The sequence below is a fragment of the Sander lucioperca genome, chromosome 23 (genome assembly GCF_008315115.2).
Source record: "Sander lucioperca isolate FBNREF2018 chromosome 23, SLUC_FBN_1.2, whole genome shotgun sequence".
Classification (NCBI taxonomy): Eukaryota; Metazoa; Chordata; class Actinopteri; order Perciformes; family Percidae; genus Sander; species Sander lucioperca.
Window position 1 is genome coordinate 2,887,256 of NC_050195.1, and position 18,005 is coordinate 2,905,260.

The window sequence follows — 18,005 nt, forward strand, 5'->3', positions numbered from 1 at the left end:
TAGCTGTCTTGATACATGGAACAGTCAGAAATGCTTGCACATTCTGCTGCGTTGGAGCTTTACATTTGACAATGAAAGTGCCATTAACTTTCATTTAGAAATGCAAATTACTGTTTATGTTTGTTATGATAGGCAAGCGACAGGAGTCTTGAATCTGAATGTGTTTCAAGCTCCTTTTTGCAAATAGAAAGCCTCTGAGCTAAATAAGAACCAGTTATTATTATATCTCAAAGGCAGCAAGACAAATGTTACAGGCACACAGCCGGGCTGGCATACACAAGATATGCAAAGCAGTGAGAGTGCAAAACAGAAATGCAGTGTTGAACATGCCGCACATATTTCAAATCAAATCACAACACTTGTGACAGCTAATCCTATCCCTGCACATAAAACTCCATACTGCACTATCAATACCCCAAACTAAATATAAGCTTGTGTTTATAATTAGCATACAGCACTAAGCTTTTTGTGCTGATATAAACCTGTGAAGGTGAGAATTCACTGTTTCCAAGAAACTGCTAAAACAAGAGAGCAGGAAGAAGAAGATAAGACAGGTTCTTTTTTATGTTATGTGTTTTTTAACATGAATTATGAATTTCAGAGACAACCTGATGAATAATTATTTTAAACGTTAAAGGATAAAACAATTTGTAAGATAAAAAAACAGTGTTTAGATGGCCAGATGAAATTTGGCTAAATCTAAATTAACCTAAGCAACCAAAACTATTTGAAAAATATATTTTTTTAAAGTCATATCTAAGTAATGAAGCATCTGTTTACAATCAGATCCCTCATGCAGGAGGTGCTTTATATTTTGTCTTTATTACTCTGTGAGAGCCACAAAGCCGATTGTTCTTAATATTCCCTCTGGCAATGGGGAGAAAAAAAGAGACTAATCACTCAGTGTAGTCTTATGTTAAGGCTTTTATACTGTATCCCTGCACAGAGGTTATTGATATTCCCACTGAGAATCAATAGCATCATGTCTATCACTGACCAACGTCTTAATGTCTTGTGATCTGAATACAATGGCTCATTGAACACCAGTCAAGCATTGCTTTGCCTTCTTTTTTTTCAACTATCTTTCATTAAGTTCTGCTTGGGAAGTGGGATCGTTTACAGTAGATAGCTGTTATGACACAGCAAGGCTATCCACAGGAAACATATGGAGGTAACCTTCACTTTAGACATATGGATCAGTGGCCTTTATTGAGCCCCGGATGTATTGGCACATGGATTTAGCCGGCTATCAGAGAAGCCAGATAGCCTTGTCATATCTACTCTGGCTGTCATGTGGAGTGTTACAGGATGGAGATTCTGCCTCTGTAAATCCTCTTAAAAAAAACATACACACACTCACATAGAGGCACTGTTTCTTGGTCACACAGCTTGGTAACACATGCAGCCGGTCACCCCACCTGAGCCCAGCAGTGAAAGGTCACAAGCCCCCAAGTGACAGCTGTCAATCACAGGAGGTAGGTATTATCCGATCCATTAATAACATCCTGAAAGGTTCTGGGAGACCATGGGGATAGAAATCTCTTGACTTGTCACCACTGGATATGACCTACAGTAACCTGTGGCCCTCAGAACACCTTCAACTCAGCAGAGGGAACACATTTTATAAAAGCAAAATAAGTTTTGGGTTTTTAAAAAACAAGATTCTACAATATAGATCAATTAAGATGATTTAAGAGAAATAAAATGTTAAGTTAAGGTGAACAATAAGAGATAATAAGATAAGAGATATATTTATTCATTTTACAATTCTCTACAATTAAAATGTCTTGTAGAAGATTTCCACCAACATGTTCCCTGGTTCACTGGTCATCCCAACGCTGGATTGATTTAGGTTTTGCGGACTGTTGGTTGGACTTTGTCGACGTTGTATGATAGGCTTTGTTAAGTGAAAAGTAAGTTGTAAAGCTGTACTCCATTTACTGGAGCGATAAAAGAGAATAAATAGATAAATAAAAACATATGTGATAACTTTACGCAGACTTTTTGGCAATCGGCTATCAAAACAGTAATATGAAACTAAAGCTCTGCACGCCGTTGTAGTCACATCAAATATTTGTGTTGACAGGGAGGTTATGAGCAATACAACCCCCCAGCGACAAACAAGCTGAAGTCACATGCAGTGTGACTCTCTGAAAGAGGTGTGAGAGGCCGGGAAGGATTAGCTGTGATCCAAGGATAATGGAAAAAAGGACTGCATGATATTAAATTCCAACACATGGAGAATGACTGATAGGCTCTTGTTGTTGTTTTCCCTTGCCTGTGGATTCTGTCTGCTGGCACGGGGCAATTCCTTGTGGGATGAGGCAGCGATATAACCCTGTGTGAAATTCATTGCTTTTCTGTGCAGCATGAACAACACAAGTAAAAGTGAGCAAATACAATCGCGCCACTGCTTATACATTATAGATGAGGCATAAATGAACTAGATTGTTGCAAAGCATAAGCACAAGGCACAAAGCTAGTTAGCGTTGTTTGAATGAACAAGAAAGGTAGAGAGTTACAAAGCATACTGTTGAGCCTTGAGTATTGTGGATGTGTATGTTGAGTCAACCGCCTTGCAGCGCCTGCACATGGAGTATTTTTTGGGCGTCCCCTACCTGTCTGGAGCTGCAGGGCGTCCATTCCGCGGCTTGTTGACCTGGGCATACAGAGCCTCCAGGGGTGGACCGTTGTCCTGTGGGCTCAAGGGAAGGTGAGGGCTCTGGGGACCCCTGGGGAGATGGTAGTGGTGGTTGTGAGGCTCCATGCTGCTGCTATCCACCGACGAGTCTAATGATCCGATGCCAGCGTAGGTGTGCTCCTCATCTGAGCTGAAGGTACCGCCAACAATGTCTTGGATCTCAGCATATTCCCTCTCCTTAGCCTGCTTTTCCCGAAGCTCCCGCATCTTGGCCTGTATTCTGCGATAAACACATTTAAGAGTGTTTTTTATGTGTCAATCATCTGGCAAACTAAACATCATGCTCAGAAATGCCAAATTTCAAAACATTTCAGATGATGAGCCTGTCAAAATAATTCATTAATTCTTAAGCAGTTAAAAGTGGTTTTGGATGGTTTGAAATGTCTGTAAAATATTGCCAATTCATTTTCTTGGCCTTTGTGTATTTGGCCAACTTTAGCTAGTGCAAAAGAACCATTTCAAATTAGGGCTGGGCATCGTTCAAAATCTTTCGATCCGGTGCTAATTTCAATACCTCAGTTTCAATGCCGGTTCCTTAACAATACTTTCTTCGATACCATATGTTTTAAAATCCATTTCAACATCAACAAAAATACATTAAACAAAAAACTTTTATTTTCTACCTAATTTTGAATCAATAATCAAATCAAAATTAAAAAATTCTGGTAACACTGTTCACTCAGAGTAACATTAATAAAACTGGTTGTGCTTTCCGATAGGGGTGCGCCTGTCAGATACTTAGGATTGGTATCAATCCCATCTTTAAAAATTAACAAAAAAAGAGAAACCTTTTTGCCACAACATGAACATATTAAAAATAATAAATAAATAAACAAATTACATTGTGTAGAGGCTAATATTGAACTAACTAAAATGCAAAGGAATGTAAAGAACAAAGACTTTTTAGTGCAAACTCAAAACAAACTCAAAATTGAACTAATGAAGAACTAACTTAAGTACAAAGGAATGTAATTGAATTGCCTTGTTGCTGAAAGGTGCTGTAGACATTGCCTTTCCTTACAACCTCAGCCTGTCAGTCAGTCATCAGGGCACAGCCATTAATATCATATCGCAGCAAACGCTGTCTGTGTTAAGTTTTGAAAAACTGTAACCACACTTGAAACCACTTTATCGGCATTGCCGTGACTCTCTGTGACTTCAACAAAACTGCAGAGCCGACGTAGTTTACTCCGTCTGCACCTCTGTGCGCGCGTGTGTGTCTGTGTCGGAGCTCCGCTCTGTGTCAATATGCAGAAAGGACAGACAAGCTCGCGCTTAGGCGCTCAGATGCTTTTGGAACCGAAATTTGGCACCGAAAGATAAATATTTTTCCGATGCTCATAGGATCCCGGTATTTTTTTCAGTGCCATAAAAGTATTGACGTTTGGTGACCAGCCCTATTAGGAAGCCTATATACAATATTTGTTTCAGCTCTGCTCATGGAAACACATTCAGTTTCCATGTTGTTTTTACTAAATTGTTTGACTATGAACTCAGACAAAGATGCTAACTTACAAATTACATGTTTCTTTGTGAAGAAGAAATGTACCTAGTAGTAGAAAACAACCACTTGATGGTATTTGAGGTATTGAGTGGCAAGTGGGTAAGAAATGTACAGTAAAGAGGCAACACAAAGATGGGGTAAAAAAAACAAACAACCAATTGTAATAATCCACCCAAGACTCAGAGAGGCTTACATTCCAATTTTAAAGTTTAATCTCAGATATTGATCAGTCCACACCTGAGGAAGAGGCCTTTCCTCTTCAAACTGTTAAAGTGGCTTTCTTCTTCTACAGTGAGTAACAGGGAACGAGGATAGAGAAAAAATGATTCCACTGTAGTGAGAGAAGACAAGCCATAATATTCAAATATGTTGCTTTCCATGAGCCATTAGAGGGCCTAGGCGGGTGCACTGATCTTATCCCTCAGGTCTTCTAACGAGGAGGAGGGAGGGAAACATTCAGACCTCCTCTTCCTCCTTTCAGCCCCTTTCTCTCCTTCCATGCCGCTCCTCTCCCCGGGACCACTTCCACACAACAGAGCCTTTCACAGCGCTTTTCCTGTCTCAGAGAATGGTTCCATGTGAATGCTCATCTGTCCGCAGCTAACAAGACTCAGTCATGGTGCTGCATGGGAGCGGGGAGAGCTGGCATTGTAGGAGCAGGGAGGTGGACAGTGGGGAGTAGAAAGGAGAAGGGCTGAGGACAGGCGGGTGGGGGGGGGTTTGACCTCCCACTGCGGTGACCCTGGCAGCAGCCACCAGACTGTTCACTGGTTCCAGATGTTTTATCCCTGCAGTAGGGTAACACATACATCCACACACACACATGCATACAAGAATGCAACCTCCCACTGGTGATAGACTTCCCTATTACCTCGGGTCATAACTGACCTCTGACCCCCCCACCGCTGCTCTTCACAGATGAATGACAGGTTTGGAACAGAGCTGAAATCCCCCCAAGCCTAACTCTCTCTCCCATGTCTGTGTATTTTAATAACAGTAATCACATTTCAAACAATCCTCATTTCTCAATGCCGAATTAACCCAATTCCCACACCATACCCATAGACTGCCTTGTTTATTTTTAGCTGTCCAAAATCCCATTTTCTGAGCATTATCTGCGGAATGAGATTTTGATAGAGACCTGATGCAATGTTGCACGATATGCAGTCATCTATAAAGCCTCTAAGCTGGTTTGGTATATTTCTGCGTTGTCGCGGACCAGGTACTGTACATTATGGAAAATATCAACTCACAGCACAGTTGTGTGCACTCGGAGTCGTCTCACTTTAGCTTGCCCTGTCAGGAAACAGAAAACAAGCCTCATAGGGAGAAAAACACTAATTCCCAGAAGCCCTTTCACCTGCCATCTGGCTAAAGTGATGTCAGATCTCTGCCAGGAAGGACCAGACAATGATGTTACCACAGGTTCACGGAAGTCCGTTGGGATCTCAAAACCCTCTGGCGTTTTATAGACTAATCAGATTCATAAAAATGGCAATATTGACATTTGGGAAGAGATAATGGCCTTGGCTAGACTGGCGACATGAAGCTAAAAGAGAGAGACTTCTCTGCCAGGCCTCAGGAGTCTGACATGGATAAAGCTAATAGGTGCATTTCAATAAAAGGATATTAACAAGCTAAAATACCAAACGAGATACTATGTGAGTCATGCTGTTGCCATTAGTTTCATTACCATCTGGTCTATCTTGTGCTGTAACATTGTTGCTTTTATACACTCATCAACTTTGAAAATAAGCTTTTGTTTCTATTCATCACGTCCACATTTTTCAGTGGAAAAGTCATGGCTCTTTTGTTCGTACAAAAGATCTGTCCATCTGTGTGTTTGTGGATAAAACATATCCACAATCCAAACCTGTCAGTCTGCAGTGAGAGGTCTATTCCAACTTGTTCTAGCTGTCAGAAAGAAAAGCTGGACTATCATACAATAGTGTTAAGTTTCTACCAGTTGGCAGTGGGTCTCATTGTGGCAGCTGTGATTTAAATGCTACGTTACCTTTAATAAACGTTACCTGTGTGTTGTTATCAACTGCCCAGTTTGACAGCCAGGCCGGGTTGCCAGATATACCTGTAATAACGTAAACCCAGCGCGCTACAGCTGTAACGTTAGTACAGCCATGAAAGCAGCAAACAAACGAACTGGATCAACGGAGACAAATTCTACCCGACCTAAAAAAGCCCGGCATGTTTCTAACAGATGCATGACCAGAGACGTTACAAACTAAATATTGGAGATGTATTTGAAAGATTGAGACAGTTTAGAGCCCAAAAGGACGCAGAGTTGGCTAATTTCCTTCTGAACAAGCAAGCATTAGCTTCAGGCTAACTTATCACGGCTACAAGGGACGGGCATTTAATGTCATTTAAACATTTGTGTACTCACATTGAATTATATAGCTAGAGTACTCGAGTTGGTTACTCGCAAAAACAAATTGAGACACAGCCAGTAATGTGATCCCGACTGGTCCTGGCTAACGGCGCCATGCTAACCCTGCTAACAGGACCGGAGGGCCCGGTAAGCGGGCCACGGCTGTTTACAACGTGTAGCCTGTTCAGCGGCCGTAGCCAACAATGGTGAGTTATTTTAAGCCAAGGGGGGCTGTAAACCGTGAAGAGAGGACTGTGAGTTTGCAGTGTGTTTAGCGATTGGTGCCGTAATTCTAAGCCAATAAAGTGTGTTCAGTCGGCTGGAGAGGATGGCAAGGTTGTTGTGCTTTTAGCAGTTACTACTGTAATTATAAGCCTGGGAAGTGTGTCTGTCCGTCGGGTGGAGAGGACGGCGAGGTTGTTGTGCTTTTAGCGGTTCCTACCGTAATTCTTAGCTGAAAAAGTGTGTCTGTCAGTTGGGTACAGAGCTCCGCGTGAGCATGGGCTTCTATGACTGTCACTATAACTAGCAGCTAACGTTAGCTACTCCGCTGTGCTGAGGATGTCTGGCTATATGAGACAAGCGTCTAGCAACATTGTTGTGGATGCTCCTTTAGCACACTTTGAAGGAGGGTCTGGCAAAGTGAGACTATGGATGCTGCGGTCTCAGCCTGATAACCTCCTAATGCCACCATGAGGTTAGGGGAATTGCGGTGAGATTTCCTACACACATATTCATGTGTGTTCCCCTCAGGATGAATTGTACAACTTTGATCATCCTTTTCATGCAGCGCCATCATGAGGTCGAAATGTAAATGTGTCAGATACTCTGGTCCATCACCAAATACCTCCAAAACTAATGACTTTCCCATCAGCCTCAGCTGTATTTTTTAAAAAAAAAGGGCCCCAGTCCTGAATGCCCAACCATTCACCACAACCTCCTCCCTATGACTTCTATGCAGAGTTCAGCAAAACATCAAACTAATTAGTAGTGTATGAATGTATTTAGTAGGAAACAGGATTGGAATTTGAAAGCCATTTTATTGCTTTGTAATAGGCTGATTAGCTATAACATTACATCCACACCTGCTCACTGCGTTCTTCTTAGGCAACCTGCAACTGCTGCTCCACTTCCAACTCCTGTCCTTCCCCCTACTTTCTCCTGAGAGACCACCCCCGCGCTCTACCATATATACTCCATTAGCCAATTAATGGCCCAGCATGTTAACATTGAGGAAAGTGCTGCCCACACTAAACACATTATTACTGTACAGCCCCAATTACCAGCCCTTCTCCTCTCCTCTTACCAAATACAACGTTTGAGAGGAGAGGACACTGTAGCTTTTAATGCAACCAGCCCGGGGATATTTTATTTCAAAAAGGGACAATCGAGCTGTAGTGCTTCATTGCAGCCCAACTGTGAATTTTCATTTTCCTTTTAATTCGACTGATGACATAAAAGAAGATAATTCCTCTATTACATCAGTAATTGCTCAGTTTCTTCTGTTTCTCCATGTGTGTTCTGTGTTTTACTCTATATTCTTAGAAGTATAATTGACCTCACATGTACCTTTAAATAAAATACAATGCCTACTTGCTTGTTCTTCATAACAGTGCAGTGGAAAGTCATTTCCTCTTGGCTAAAAGATAGTCTAGACAGTCTATGAGGTTTTTTTTAGGGCAGTTAAAGTTCAACCCCTAATCCAGTGACTGGCCATGTCTTCAAGAAAATTATGTGTCAGCCAGATGACAATATGTTTTCTTTAACATTCCTCCCTTTCAACTTTTTCTGTTCTCTGTTATTTTTCCTGTCATTCATTTTCACTCAATTAACTGTGGATACCTTCACATCAACTAAAACTGAATTAGAAATGATATAGTTGCCGAAGCTTCACTTCAACACATGAATGTGAAAGCAGAAGACTGTCACATCAAGTAATTACTTTAACATATTGGTACAATGACAGGCTTGGGGTGAACTGGTAGCAAAGTGTCAGCCCACCTCAAATTCTTCCTCACTACACGGAATAAATCTCACTATTTATCCAACAGGGCTGTTTTTTGGACCAACAAAGCCAGCAGACTCCTTCTCCATATGTTTGTCAATGTGTAATCTACCCAAGGGAGGCAGGGGGAGATGCAGAAGAAGGGGGGGGGGGGAATTTTGAAGTCAACATACTTAGAAACTTGAAAGCCTGCCTCTTCAATATGCATTGTTACCGTGGTGGATGAAACAGAATGTATTTGCTCTTTCACTTTCTCATCCAGCTGCCTTGAATAGATTATTCTTTTCAATCCCGCCTCACCAAAACGTATTCCATTGTTCTGAAGTGCAGAACGTATCTGAATCTAATCAAAGTGCAGTAAATGACTCTGCATGCAGCTGTCTGTGCAGAATCACAAACCTCCGATAGACCATCTTTTGTGTTGACCCTTGGCCCATAACAGCATAATGCAATCACAGAGATAATTGTCCAACTTCCGTGGTGTTAATTCACAGTGTTAACAATCACATTAACTTGCTGTAGGTATCAATATAATTACAAATGTAATCAAACTTCCCAATCAGCCAGTTGGAGCTTCCTTTCAACTCACTATGCAAATGGGACTCAAATAGGACACTGAAATAATGAGATGGTTTGACAAAGTGGAATTATAATGCTGGCACCACAATCACTGTGATAAAAAAAGGAAAGGGTGTGCCTTATAGCAAATTGTCTTATTTCTTTTTTATTAGTGGCACTAAGTTCAGTGTACCCTGAACATTGTATAAGAGAAGAACTTCTCCTTTGTTAAAGAAAAGACCACATTCTCACGCCTGATCCAGTTTTGCAGTTTGTCAATATGAATTGTGCTGACTGACCCACTCCAGAATCACTGCTTAGGTTTTGTTTGTCTAGAGTCAGCAGGAAGTCAAACAACAAACAAGAGGAAGCAGGCAACTGTCGAGGATAAAAAAAAAGCAGTTGTGTTCTGCTGTGGTCCGGGGAGCGGGTACACGGAGAGTAGCAGTGGAGTGCTGGCCGCTGATTAGAAGCCAACTGGAGCCAAGCAGATAAGAGAGAATGGACATCATAATCAGCTGCCACAGAGAAAGACAGAGAGAATGGAGTTCAGTTCAGGCGGAAAATGAAGAAGGAACATTGTCAGGTTGTCTTTGTGTGCTTGCCTCTTTGGCCAGGAAAATATAGTTTCAGGGCTAGCGTGTGCAGAGATAAGTCAGAGACTGATAGAAGTTCCAGCAACACCACCTGCCCTCTGTTTCTTTTTTTCTCTCCCTTCTCCCCCATGGCCTTGTATGAATGAGTGCCATAGCCACAGAAATGGGTACTCTCCAACCCACCCAAGGTCCAATCAGAGAGCTTGTTGTCTCCACAGTCCTCTCAACATGAGCCAATCAGATAGGGGTGTCTTGGGTGCTGTCCACAGGCATAAAGAGACCAGAGTAATGGCTGCCACCGCTGGGATAAACAAAGATTTAGATCAGCCTAACCACAGGTGCTAATGTCACCTTGATGAGGCATGAAAACAGTCAATCACAGGAGCTGTATAACATAAAATAAAAGATTTTAGCAAAACAAATGCTGCTGATGACCACTCTCCATCAAGTGGATGCACTGCACTGTGCTTCATCTAGCAATGAAGTCAAAGTTTTATGCACTCTCCTCTCTATCATCTTCCATCCATAAGAGGCTGACCATAAATTGCATGAATCATATCAAGGTCAGAGTTTTAAATATATAACCATAGCTGCCTTATTGCAGGGTAAAAAGGCCAGGTTTTTATGAATTAATCTGTCTCACCTCTTCGCTGACTCCTATTTTGAATCGCTAAAAGCCGCTGTCTGCTGAAATTAATGATCGCTAATGTCAGCCGAGCCGGGAGTTTGGCTGCAGCCCATCCTGGGTCGTGCTTGAAACACTGTGCTGGCTGACGATTGCCAGCGTCGAAAACCCGTTACGGTCCAATTCATAATTTCATAAACGGACTCTGAAATGGTGCTGTCTCTGTGGCAGCATTCTAATCAATCAGAGTGTTTGCCTTAAGCAGAGAACTAAGACAGTCAAATGTAGCACCTTGGAGTAATGCAGTAGTGCAACCAAAAAATACAAGAAGTAATGGATTTCTGAGCTGTCGTCCTGCTTTGAATATCGACTTGTCTTCGTGGCAGGTTGGCTTATTATTACCCACCCGGATTTCCCTCCGGATTCTCTTTCCATTAAACGAGGGACAATCCTAGCCTGGCTGAGTGATGGGATTTGGGAACAGGTACAAAAGGAAAGAATTAGGTTGCCCTCCTGCACAGGCAGCTGAGACCGGAGCTCACACATGCAGAACGGACACAAACAAGACAGGGAATGAGAACGTGCTGCAAGACAAGTAGCGGACAGAGAAATTGGGTGACAGCAGTGAAAGAAAAGAAGTAGGATCTAAATAGTGTGTATGTGTTTGTGGGGAGGGAGGGGTTGTGAGGGCATGTTCTCTGCATATCTCATGCCCACTGTGTGTCTGTGTTGATTCTGCTGCTTAGCATGACAGTCGTCTGGGAGCTTCTCAAAAGGGACAGATCTGGATGGAAAGCCAGGCATGCTGGTTCTCCAGGGTGCACAGAGGGAAATGTGTTGGGCCCTCAGCCAGAGGGGTTCGCACCCTCAGTGGAGAGGACCATCACTGCAAGTCATAGTTGAATACCAAAAAGAAATGTGCTACAGCTTTATGAGCAAGGCCTCCAGATGTTCCATTCAGCAAGGGAGAGGGCCTTGTGTGTTTGTTTTTTTTTTTGTGTGTGTGCGCACCCTTGTTTGTGATGCCATGCATTTTCAACAGCCATCCATCCTTCTCTCCCTTCGCCGTAAGAGGGAGCGGTATCAAGCCCTATTGTTTCTATTCAATTAGCTGTCATTACGCACCACAGTTTGATTACTGAGTTCATTTGGCTGGTGGAGAACAATGGAGGCAGCAAGCTGTCTTTTTATTCACCCTGCCACCAATATCGTCTTCCCTGCTGGAGAGAATTAAATGGGGCTCGTCTTTAAGGGATGAGGCGCATGCGGCAAAACCAATGGCTCGCCTTATTCTTCTGGACGTCCTGATGTCTACAAACACTAGAGGACATAGAGCCAAGAGGGGCGGATTAAAGCGAACAGCGTATTCTTGAGCGATTAACAACCTGGGCGAGCTGCAGGAGTAGACAAATGCAGTGCCACATCGATTTCACTATTATAATGAGCACCATTCCATCATGCCAAATCCACAGGGGCCTACGAGCACCATTAAGAGGTCAGCGCCTCTGAATGGCACAGGCAACAACAATCCATAAATGATCTATTTAATGTACTGATATAAAAGAAAAGGACTTTTCACAAATTGACATCAGAGTACTTTCCCAGAATTTCCCAACCTTGCTCCGCCATTTTGCTAATTAGGTAGTTTGCTAATTTCCCGGTTAGCAGTGCTTTTTTTTTTTTTTCCAGCTGGGACTTAATTGTTGAAGCTTTTAGCGAGCCAAAGCTCTGTCTGAGCACTCACCTCTCTTGTTCCAGCCTCATCCGCAAGGTCTCCTCCTCTGACGCCTGCATGTCCTCAGCTTTAGATTTACTGGAGCCCTTTCTCTCCATCCTGTCTCCTGGTCGCTCATCCCTCCGGTGCTTTCCAAACCTGAGTAAAAGAGAACGGCAGAGAGGATTTAATTGAGGCCCAGACTTTAATAATTTCCAACCCAATATGGACATTTATTTTTACAGCAGCATGTCCCTTCTTTGTACGGGAAATTCAGGTGAAATACTCAATAGGAAATTAAAGTGTCAAACTGTCAAAATCTTCAGGTCGGGATTGTACTGGGAAGACAGCTCAGGAGGAGTCTCCCCCAGCACCCATTCGTTATTGAAAGAATAACTTGGCTTTTTTCATATAAATGCAATCAAAATGCATCAAGCCATATCAAAAGATAACTCAACGTGGTGAATTCCCTCCCTGCCAAGTCTCGATCCAGGACAGCAGAAACGATTTAGTGTGTGGTGTTAAGAGTAAGTCTGGAAAGTAGAAAATGGCAAAAAAAAAAAATCTTTTTAAAAGTAAGGATGCGCTCCACGTTCCCTCCCTGAGCTGTAGAGTTTACTTAGAGTGATGGGAGCAGTGACAGCTCATGATTTCATTTTGAGCGAGGAGGGAACAAACTACCTGCAACCGGGCAAAATGTAAGTTGAGGAAACAACGGAGCTGGCCAGCATCATCTGCAACTTTCTAGGCAGCGTCGCAAACTTTTACATTTTAATGATGGGAGTGACAAACTGGTGGCGGTAAATCCGTTACAGCTTTACAGCGAGGTGAGAATAAGCCAATCCAAAGATTGTAAATTCCTTAGGTCGACCGAGCTGGGTGCTGGGTGAATAAATGACTGGAGACTGGCTGACTGAGGGGTGTGAGAAAATGATGAGGAATGGAAAATGAAAGGAGCTATGCAGTTGACACGGAGTGCAGTACATTTACAGGGCTACACACTCACAAACAAAATATGTGGACAACGCTATTAACTGACTCCACTGGCTGAGACTTCATTACTCACAACAATGTGCTTGTGGATAACACAACAGCTGTCAACTTTTGTACATGTGCACAGGACTTCGAGATAAAGGATAAACTCTCTGATGAGACAGAACAGGAAAGGCCATATCATGAAAGTATGATGTCATTTCCTGCTGCTCCCCATTGGTGCCACCTGTGAAGGAAATGCAAAATGACAGGATACAGAAAAAGGAAGTACTACAGACAGATATCCAGGACGTGCACATGATTTGCACATGGAGATAAAAGCACATCTGTACACCATATGCAGAAAATACAGTTTTACTCTGTCTACTTTGACCCATGGTGTGTGGTTCACAAGATGTATGGGCATGAAAACCCTAATTAAATATGTATATGGAGAATGCAACCATTTGGACACCATGTTTATAGGTTATACAATTTCTTTATTATTCTATCATTACAGTTGAGAGATTGTTTCATGAAATAGGTGAGGATTGGTCACTGCACGATCATGAATGGTATAATTAAAGCTATTGTGAATGCTTAACATCAGGGTAGGCATTGGGGTATATCAGCCTTTAACCATGCCTTGTAGGGGGAAGCAGGGGAGGCTCAACACTTGCTATACATAAATACCAAATGGGAGTCAGAGCTAAATATAAAAATCTCAGAGCAAGGAGGTATAAAATGTGTTTAACACAGCTCTAACTGACGGGTCTGAAAAGAGTTCTGATGGAAGAACTTCGCTCATTACATCCTAAATCAAATGCATCCAACTAGCCACGCAGCAAGCATTGGGAGCTTGTGGTGACCTGGAGACAAATCATTAACCTGAGGAGCCAGATGGTTTGTTACACAGAATCATCTGAGAAGCCATAATTGGAAACTGTTTGGAAAAGGGCAGGCATTCTCAAAAAAAATACCTTGCAGGTGATTAGATAAACCATCTGTCTATCACGTCCACCATTGTTGTTTTGAACGAACAGTTGCGGCAGTCACACACACCTAAACCACGCCCGTAGCTGCTAGTAGCTCCTCACAGGATGCTGATTGGTCCAGTGAGCTGGTAATTCAGACACAAACACATTACTTGAACCCTGACAAAATGGATTTTCGTGTGGTATGTGATTCTGTGGTTCTAGTGTGATCTCGTGATTGCGAGAATCCAGCTGCCGTTCAAGGTAAGCAAGTAAGTGTTTTTGGGACAAAATAACAATTATGTATAATTGTATATAACTGCACTGTAGAGTATCTCAGAAAGGTTAAAGAGATTACATAAGGAAAGGACAGATAGTTGAGTAAAATATAGCTTGAAGAAAAGCTGATCAAGTTGGGAAAAGTTAAACTTAAATAAATAGATGCTGAAAAGGAAACCTCTTTAAACATGAGATTATAGGAATTGCATATATTTCTGATTACCCAATGATGCCAGTCAGATTTTGTGACCGCAATAACATCGCAACCGTGCAAGATACAGTCATGAGACCTAACAGGTGTATTGAGAGGGTTGAGCAAGGGTGTCAGAAGGGGGTAGGAAGTAGGGAAGGGCACCCCCCCACTTAATGCCCCTGGCCTGATTTGGCATTGCGGCTGGTGTGATCCCGTCACAGCATGGTCTCTAGTTTTGTTTCTGTATTAATGTCATATGTTACTAGTTTCAAATGTGAAAACTCAAAAAAAACTTTCTAAAATGTAAATACTGCAAACCTTGCACTTTTTTATGATTGTCAGGTTGGTGGAAACCAGGCCACTTATATGAACACATTTGATGATTGTAAAGACAAGGCAATAGCAGAAAGTATATGGGGATGAGGGACATGAGAAGAAATTCAATAAATATAATCACAGAAAAGGACTGGATTTTTATTGACTGTTTGTATTACATAACGTAACTCGATTTTCTTGCATTGTACAAACAGACATTGATTATGATGTTCCACATGGGCTTTTTTAAATGGTCCCATTCAATTTCAGACAGAAGACCAGGAAAAAGCATTAAGCTCTGCAGTCTCCCAGCCCCACGGTGCTTCAATCCCAGTTTATTTTTACCTTCCTCATAGCTGAGCTTTATTTGACAGTTTGAAAACTTTCTCCGAAAGCTGAAAAAATGACATCAGACAAGGTTGACTTTGGGCCGGTGAAAGTGAATATATTCATGAAATGGGAGATTGTTTCCCTCACGGATGTTTATTATTTTACTTAATATTAAAGGCAGCAAGAACCCTTTGTGCAAATGGATTCTCTTTGGTAGTGGCTGCTTTAGAATTGTAATTGTTCCGAATGTGTAGCTGTAGCCTGGTAGGAGATTCTGGTTGTGCAGAGAGCCCAGGAGAGGCCAAGGGAGCAAGTGTGGGTGCTTTTTTAGCACATATAGCATACATTACCTGATTAATTAATCAACAAATGGCTCTAGTAAGGCATAAAACTCCAGGCTGGGGCTGGGAATGCTAATAATAGTGAGCCTGCTATCTGTCTTCAGGGCAGGTGACAGCTTCCTTCGCCTCACTTCAAGGACTTTCATTAACTTCCAGAGGAAAATTCACCTTCCTCTTTTTGCTCCGACACCCCCCAAAAAACATAAAATAACCTAAGGGGAGACAAACTTCTGCCATCAACTTTTTTTTCTTCTTCTTCTGGATCAACATCAATACAGTGAGGGATTTGTCATAGTGAAACATATCGGCGGATTAGACTGAGCAGCACCCTGGGCATGCAGCAGCTCCAGCTATTCCCCCATCGCCGGTGGCCTGAGAAGGAGGGACCACATCAAAGCGGAGGCGGAGGAAATGGACGATACTACCGGAGCTATTAGAAGGCTATCGGGACACTTGCTGGTTGACAACATGGCTCTGCTCTGCCAGTGGCGGCCGTGCTGGAACACAGGATTAGCCGTCAAACCTCCACTGACGCACAAACCCTAATGTAATATTTCTACACTCAACATTTTCTCAGCAGGAAAATACAGAAGTCTCTGGTACCAGTGTGGGTATAACAACTGCAAACTGTATTGACTTGTATACCTGTCTCTGGAAGATAAGTGTCTCATTTGAGAAACGCAGGGAATCCAATAAAAAACAGTAATGATTTGGAGTTAATCAGTGTCGAAGGAGAAGCGGTTTCTGTAAAACTCTTGAGCCAGTATTGGCATCCTTGGCATTAATCCGTGCTGGCATCAGGCTAGTTGTATTGAGAGTGAGGTTGATGAGGCTTGATAATAAGATATTGATTGGCAGCCGCAACACATGGGTAGAATGACAATGGAGTAACTACAGTACTTTGCAGTTTGGGAAAGAGTTACTTGTTTAGGCCCAAAGGTCTGACCAGTTTCTTTTTAATGTGGCTACACTGCGGTATAATTACAACCTGGGAATCTTGATGACATTATTTATTATTTGATAGTACATTATTTAAAAATGTTCAAGTAGCTATTTGAAATGGACAATAATTCTTGACATATTTTTTTTTAATAATGCAGTCAATCCTTATTCCTACTGTTTATACCTAACGTTTATTTTTGACTGTAGTTAGTGATCAACTCACACTCTACTGTTTACTTATTATTGGCCATCTTGGCTATTTAGTGGTTGTAATGTATTGATGAATGTATGCATGTGTTGTTGTAAGTTTTTTTTGTATGTACGTTGTCGTATTGCTAATTGTATTTTTATTTACATTTTATTTTCTTTCACTCTGTTGTTATGTAATGATTGTGTTATATGTTGGGACCACCTCAAAAACAAGATGATACATATATCAAGGGGTTTATCCTAATAAACACATTTTAATTACATTGGGAACAGAATAATCTTACCCTCAAACCTTTTACTTACTAGTCACAGCCCCAAAAAAAAAACGAAAGTACGAAAAGTGCATCTTTGAATTAAGATTATTCTGTCAAAAGCTATTTGAAATGACTTGCGATGGTCACAACAACAGCCGGACCTCACATCTCCATTAAAGCAAGGTAAACAATGTTATGCCATTTACATCCTCATGAAATCTGATATTATTTTTCTGCTTCAGTCCACCAGACCGAAGCTCTGTTTAATGATCCGTTCCTAAGCATCTATCCCACTGTGGCCGAACAGCAGGTAAGAGTGATGAATACACAAATGCAGAAGGGGCCCTCAAAAGACAAAGAACGATGGTGAGGGGAGATGTACATCGCAAAAAACACCTGGCCGGGGTAGAAAGACATTCAGTTACGATTACGTGAGCAAAAAGACGACAGCTGAGTAAGATGTAGATTCGATCAGTAGGATAGTGATATGCACACATAAATCAAGATAGATGCGTGGAATATTTATAACCTTTAGAATGCATTCAGAGCTTGAGCTGCTCTGTGCTATTCATCTCTGTTTGGCCCCAATAATGTCTGATTGGCCATCAAACCTCATTTGTGTGGCATGTAATCTAACATGCGTCACTCATATATAATATATGCTTTATTAATGTTGTGACTGCCACTGATGCGATGAAACATTGAGAGTAAAATTGAAGTGCTCAATCAAAGTGTCCTGACTTCTGCCGACAGCATCTCATAAAATCAAATGTTTTCAAATACTGGTGCACATTAGGCATATTACTGAGTAGCTGGCTTTGTTGTATGTGTCTGCTTTTACAATAAAAGAAGTCAGTCAATACAGTAGGTACTCCATTCAATATGATACATCCTCATATATCACAGAAAACAGAAGGGTTTATACCACTAGCAGTGGATGCCTCATATATCATCTTTATCGATTTACAGGGTAATAATACTTCAAGGCTGCAGCACAACAGAGGAGCAAAAAGAAGACAGAATTTCAAAAGAGGGAGAAAAAGTAAATTATGCAAAGCGTCAAAGCCAGTTTGATTGTTACAATCATTTAATCTGGGGAGTAGATT

General features: G+C 41.8%; 1 protein-coding gene across 6 annotated transcripts in view; it reads right to left on the minus strand.

Annotated features, from left to right (window-relative positions):
- Positions 1 to 18,005, minus strand: part of LOC116064851 (partitioning defective 3 homolog) — a 379,664-nt gene that overhangs the window by 79,554 nt on the left and 282,105 nt on the right. For all 6 annotated transcript variants that reach the window (XM_035998104.1, XM_035998105.1, XM_031320165.2 and 3 more), the window contains 2 exons: positions 12,120 to 12,248; positions 2,619 to 2,921 (listed from right to left, as the gene is read on the minus strand). In XM_035998104.1, coding sequence (XP_035853997.1) covers positions 2,619 to 2,921; positions 12,120 to 12,248 — 432 coding nt within the window. The remainder of the gene's footprint in view (positions 1 to 2,618; positions 2,922 to 12,119; positions 12,249 to 18,005) is intronic.